The 6,516-nt window shown below is 55.9% G+C and overlaps 1 protein-coding gene across 3 annotated transcripts in view; it reads right to left on the bottom strand.

Annotated features, from left to right (window-relative positions):
- Window positions 1–6,516, bottom strand: part of Ubash3a (ubiquitin associated and SH3 domain containing A) — a 31,558-nt gene that overhangs the window by 4,018 nt on the left and 21,024 nt on the right. For 2 of the 3 annotated variants that reach the window (XM_013027410.1, XM_013027409.1), the window contains 4 exons: window positions 5,568–5,660; window positions 2,530–2,674; window positions 1,124–1,230; window positions 209–318 (listed from right to left, as the gene is read on the bottom strand). In XM_013027410.1, coding sequence (XP_012882864.1) covers window positions 209–318; window positions 1,124–1,230; window positions 2,530–2,674; window positions 5,568–5,660 — 455 coding nt within the window. The remainder of the gene's footprint in view (window positions 1–208; window positions 319–1,123; window positions 1,231–2,529; window positions 2,675–5,567; window positions 5,661–6,516) is intronic. The other variant, XM_013027411.1, reaches the window with a different exon arrangement.

The following is a 6,516-nucleotide window of genomic DNA, read 5'->3' as shown; positions in this document are numbered from 1 at the left end:
CCTGCCCAGGGCTGTGTCCCCCCAGGAGCAGGTGTCCCTGCCCAGGGCTGTCCCCCCCAGGAGCAGGTGTCCCTGCCCAGGGCTGTGTCCCCCCCCCCCCAGAAGCAGGTTTCCCTGCCCAGGGCTGTGTCCCGTCCTCTCAGAGGGAAGGTGAGCCAGTGCCTTCAGGTGCTTCACTACCTCCCGGAGAGACATGGAAGAGACGTACCTTTCTCACCAGCTGGGCAAAATCGCCATACTCCCGGGGCGGCAGCCCGAGGAGCGGCCTGGTGCAGGAGTCCAGTGAGGAGCCGTGACCGACCACGAGGATGATGCCCGCTGTGAAGAGACACCTGCGATCAAGGCAGGCACGGCGAGGGGGCCCTGACGTTGCGGGGAAGGAGCTACCTCTGAATACCCAAGTCCTGCAAGACCCCCGGGCAGGAGGTGGGCATGGCGGTCGGGGCTCGGGCGCACTTTAGCCTCCACCTGTGCATGACTGCAGACGCATTACCGCTGCATGCACGGCCTGCACAGCCTGGGGCGGTGCAGGGCAGCTTCAGGGCAGGTTCCAGGGGTCTGGGCCTCCGCCCTCCCTGGCCGGGTGCCGGGACCCTGTCAGCCACTGGCTTCAGCGGGGCGATGGCCGCCTGTCAGGCGGATCTAACTGCTCTAGACGTTTCTATCTGCCGGCTTCCACAATAGCTGAGCTGTCTCCTGCTTGCGATAAAGCTGGCCAGGGAGCAGAGGCTAAGGGGACTCTCCTTTCGGGGACGCAGGTGCCCCGTCAGCTGGGAGGGCGCAGGAAGCCCGCTCCTCTGGGTGCGCTTCGTTCTGGACTACGCAAGCTGGGAGAGTTGGGAGAGTCGCGGGGGACCCAGGGAAGGGGACCCGACCCCCTCTCTCCCTGGAAGTCTGTTGCTCTGCTCTCTCTTCCTGGCCTGCGTTGTTACCTGCAGGCTGGCTTGAGGCATGTGGGTGTGAGTGGTTTGCACCGATCTAGCTGAACTGGAGTGACCACAAGGTAGAGCCAGGATGCCCTGCTGTGTGTGTAGGGGCTGGGAGGTGGGGACCTCAGTAGGTTAGGAGAGGGGCTAGTTTCTTTGCCAGAGGCCAGGCCCAGGCCTTCCAGGGAGGAACTTACCCTCTGGGGGGCAGGCGGCCAAGATCCTCCCCATACTCAAGGTGCACCTGTCCACATACTCCTCGTAGCTCTCAGCCGGCAGGAGGGAGCTGCGGGGGACCGCAGGCCTGAAAGGAGGAGAAGGCATGGCTGCTGCCCTGGGGTCCTCTGGGAGCCCAGCATTGCACACTGAAGTGTCTGGGAGGGGGTTGGTCTTCCAACTGGCACTGCTCATGCCCGGTCAACAGGGACAGCCAGTGGTGTGTGCCATGCTGGTGCCGGGCTGGCTGGTGCTGAGCCTCCAGCCCTCTCTCCCTGCACACCACGCTGGGCAGCACAGCTGGCAGGGGAGAGGACAAACGCCCCTCCGACAGACCCGGGATGCATTTCCCAGACCCCCTTCCTGAGGCTGAGCTCTGAAGACTGTGGGTTGAGGCCAGCCAAGGCAAGAAAGTCTGTGAGACTCATCTCTAGTAAGCATGAAAGGGAAAAAGCCGGAAGCAGCATTGTAGCTCAAGGGGCAGAGCGCTAGCCTTGAACAGAAGAAGCTCAGGGACAGCGCCCAGGCCCTGAGTTCAAGCCCCAGGACTGGCACACAGAAAAGAATAAACACTATTCCTAATGAACACTATTTTAAGGAAATAGCTTGATTAAGAGTGCACACTTTTCTCTTTGTAGCTTATAGTAGAAAAGCGACCTAACTCTGTCCATGTTCCTTAAGAAATGCTCTTCTCTTAAGGAGGGCACTTGGTAAAAGGACTCCTTTGACCACAGAAATATCCGTAAAGGAAAAAGAAACCAGATCCAGTGCCACAACAACCTGGATTTAAAAATCCACCTGAGGCTTACTGTCTTTGGGCCAATGATAACACTGAAACGCTACAACGACAAGAAGATGGAAACGTGCTCAACCCAAAGGAGAACACTGATCCGAAGGAGTGTTCCACAGCACGCCCTGCCCCGACCCCCTGATGTTAGAAGGCGGGGTGTCGTCTTCTTCCTGTCTCACTGCCTTTAGTTGCTGTCTTTCTCTTTCATTTTGCCAGATCATTCTGTCAGCCTCTCATCCAACCCTGTGCCTCAGCCTGAATTTATTCTCTGTGTTAAAAAAGACAAAACCCTATGGGGCTGAGGCCACTTTCTTTGGGGTTCTTGTTAGACCTAGCTTCCCCTTGCCAGACCGGGGTGCGACATTTACCAGACTGGCTTCGCAAGGCTTCCCTGACTGCTGAATGCCCTCCACCATGCCTGTCCCCGCTTCCCACGCCACCTCCCGGGCTGCATGTGGAGTTTGGCTCCATCCTTCTCCTTACTGAACGGGTGGGCCTCTTGAGCAAAACCCCTCGACATCTTCCACAAGTGTCATGGTCGATTTTCTTCCCCAAGAACTAGACGAACCCAGGAGCGGAGCCCTACAGAACGCATACCTGTAGTCAGCGTCGACGTTGAAGTTCGCGTCTCTCAGCTCCTCCAGGGTCATGAAGGCCGGGGTGGTCTTGCTGGCTTCCCACTTGGTCCACTCAAAGATCCCGGGCTCCACTCTGATCTTCAGTGTCATCTCCAGCTTGAGTGCTAGGTTTAACAGAATGAAGTGTCGGCCACAGATGGCAGCGTCTTTGGTGTTACGTACGTACGCTAGCTCTTCCCAAGTAGCTCTGACTGTGCAGGAGTCTAAATAGGACCTTCCGGCACTGTGACTTGTCTTCTTGGCAAATGGTATTCTGGGATGAAGCTCAGCCATGCTATTTCTGAAGCCCAAGCTGCCCAGTTACAGGGATTGGGAACACGGGGTGTGTCGGGAGATGGCTTCTGCCATGGCCGCAGGCAGAGGCCTCCCTGGGGCTCATCCTCGTCGATGCAGCTAAGGCTTAACCAGCATGGCAGCTCCACCCTTGGGCTGAGACTATGAACACACCCGGAGGGTGTGGACAACCCAGCCATCCACAAGGATGTGGATGACACTAGATACTAAAGAAAGAAGGGGAACAGGACTGTAAAGCAGGCTCTGTCGTGGTGGTGGTTGGGGGAGGCGTGTGCAGAGAGGGGGAGGGGACAGCAGGAAGAGTGTGCTTAAGAATGAATGCAGTGAGAACAGTGATGCTCTAGAAATCATTGAAGAAGGGGGTGAGGGTGCCTGGGACGCCAGCGTACGCGTGTGGGAATGTTTCATGGGCCTCATGGGATGGGTGCTCTGATCAAGCTCCTTTAGAAACGAGAGCATTAGACCCAGTGACCAGCACCTGCCTTACCCAGCTTGAGACAATACTAGGAAAGTTGGATTGAAGCATTCCCAGGGGTGTGGCCAGGGTCTCTTTCTGGGGTGGACACACTGAGCAAATCCATCCAGATAAACCTTTGTGTGTTAGCATCTCTTGTGTGTCTGACAAACAGGCCAACCACATCGAAAGACTCATGAGGAAGACAGAGGAATCCTTGTATTTCTGAGTCAACGCAGGATTCACACACTGTGTCATCATCATCATCACCACCACCACCACCATCACCATCTGTATATGCACTAATAGCTGGCAAGAGATGGTGTTAGAAACACTAACATTATCATTGTCCAAAACCGTGTCTGGGGAACTCTTCATTTGTGTGCCAGAGATCAAAGTAACAAAAATTGTTAAAAATTAAAAAAAAAAAACTGGACTATGTGAATAATGAATTAACAGTGACAAAAACAGATAAAAATTGTAAAAAAAACATTTTCAAGACTCTCCACCATATTCTTTGGGAACAAAAACTGGTTCGCAGAGTCTTCCTTATCTTTCTGTTTGCAGGGGCCCCATGGGTCAGAGGCCAGCAGGTAAAGGAGGGTTGCAGTCCTGCTGGAAAAGGACTGCGGGTTTGAGAAGAGAAGCCACTGGGAGGAGAGCACCGGTGGCCGTTCCAGCCAGCGCACTCCGCTCGTGGTGTTCTGGGCTGCCTGGACAGCCTGCCGGGACCGAAACCAAAGCAGTTCTGAAGGATAAAGGAAAAAACAAAGCATGCCTGACCGAGGCGTGGCCTTCTCTCACACATTTCTGCATGTGTTTCACACTTAGTTTGCATCTTATTACTATAGCTGTTGAATTACTGATAGATACATCTACCCTACACCATCAGGAATAAAAGGACTTCTCCTTCTGATGAGTTTCTTCGTAGTCATTGATGTTGTCTTCAAATGGAAGGGCTTACGACAAACAGCCAAGAAGGATTTGTCCTGTTATAAGGCCAGCGTGTGCTATTCTCTCTCTAATTCCACCCAGCAGTGTCTCCATCCTTCCTGAATGGCCAGGTCTGGGTCCTCTGTTGCCAACAGAAGCTGGGCGAACCTGGGTTGAGGTCAGTACTGTGCAGAAGCAAACTGTCCAGCCACTTCTCACAGTCTGTCCAGTGCAGTGTGTGGCTTGGCAGTTGAATGGACTACTGGCGTGTGTGTGTGTGTGTGTGTGTGTGTGTGTGTGTGTGTTTGTGTGTGTACTACTGGTGTGTGTGTGTACTACTGATATGTGTGTGTGTGTGTGTATGGTATATGTTTGCATGTGGGATGTGCATGCATGCGTGAGTTGGTGGGGGGATGAGGATGCTCTAAGCAAGCTTTGTTCCGTCTCCAGGTTAGCCTGTGCTTGCTGTCACATGACCCCTGGTTTGTGCGATCTCCACACACCCCTCCACTTCAGGAGGTAAAACGGTTGGCATCTTTCTTAGTGACGCCGTCCCGACGGCCCGGCTGGAGGCTGGCACAAAGCTGCTTGCTGCTCCACATGTGCCGGGTGGATTCCTTATAAAGCAGGTTTTGTTCCCCACGGCTGGACTCTGGCTCATGGAACTGCGTCCTGACCACGCAAGAAGGGGGACCTGCCGGTCCGGCGATGTCAGCCGAGCCCTGGCCAGGCCTCTGCCCGCCCGCTGGCTCTGGAAGGCTCTTTGGCTCTTTCCCTGCGTGGGGCTAGGGGCGGAGCAGGAGCTGGGGCTGGTGCGTGTGTTGGTCTTTCTCCTCCTCATTCCAGTTGCTCCTGCTGTGAAGTTCTGCTGCTTCTATTTCTGACGTTTAGTCCGTGTGCTGGAACAGCAGAGCACGGCCCCTCCCGCCGTGGGGACAGGTGCCTGTCGGTGGCCGTCCACACTGGGGGCTTTCTTCCTGGGGTAGAAGCTGCCGAAGGGCTGGCTGATGGCTTCCAGACACACTCCAGCCTGGCAGATGCTGGCCTTGCCAGGGAAGAGACTTTGAAGGGACCTTGGTTTCCAGTTCTGGGTGTGAATGCCTCTTCCCGGGTGTCTAGGCGCCAGGCAGGGAGAGGGCGAGGTGGCCAGCGTGACAGCGTGGACAGCGTGGCGCTCGGTCCCCGGTGTTCTGTCGGCGCTGGGGCTGTGGGGGGCTGTGTAGACGTGGCTCCCCTGTGACTCCTCCCCTTCCTCCCCCCTCCGCTCCCCTCGGGCTGCAGCCTGGGGGTCGTCCAGCCCATGGGGTGCCACCTACCTTCCAGGATGTGCCTGGCCGTCTGCACGCAGCGCAGGGCTGGGGAGGCGAAGGCGGCCGCCACCCTGAGGCCGCTGTCCCGGAGCGCGTCCCCTGGGAGACGTGGACCATGAGCTGCGTTCTCACCCCTGGGCAGCCCTGCCCCACCACCCACCCTGCTGCCCACCCCCACAGGACACCCAGGCCCAGAGTTCAAGCCCCATGACCAACAAAAACAATGACATCCTGGTACACACAGTGGTTGGCATTTTTCCTCCTCTCCCTTCTCTGTATCTGTCTTCCATTCCCTCCTACTTTCCCATTCGTTTTCATCATCACCACCATCATCACCACCACCATCATCACCACCACTATCACCATCATCACCACCACCATCACCATCACCATCACCATCACCACCACCACCATCACTATCACCACCACCACCACCATCATCACCATCATCACCACCACCATCACCATCACCATCACCACCACCATCACCACCACCACCATCACCACCACCACCATCATCACCATCACCACCACCACCATCACCATCATCACCATCATCACCACCACCACCATCATCACCATCACCACCATCACCATCACCATCATCACCACCACCATCACCACCATCACCACCACCATCACCACCATCACTACCATCATCACCATCACCATCATCACCACCATCACCACCATCACCATCACCATCACCATCACCATCATCACCACCACCATCACCATCACCATCACCACCACCATCACCACCATCACCACCATCACCACCACCATCACCACCATCACCATCACCATCACCATCACCACCACCACCATCACTATCACCACCACCACCACCATCACCATCATCACCATCATCACCACCACCATCACCATCACCATCACCACCACCATCACCACCACCACCATCACCACCACCACCATCATCACCATCACCACCACC

Source organism: Dipodomys ordii, unplaced genomic scaffold, assembly GCF_000151885.1.
Source record: "Dipodomys ordii isolate 6190 unplaced genomic scaffold, Dord_2.0 Scaffold103, whole genome shotgun sequence".
NCBI lineage: Eukaryota > Metazoa > Chordata > Mammalia > Rodentia > Heteromyidae > Dipodomys > Dipodomys ordii.
The sequence above is the reverse complement of the archived record's forward strand: the minus strand, read 5'-3'. Positions and strand labels throughout refer to the sequence as shown.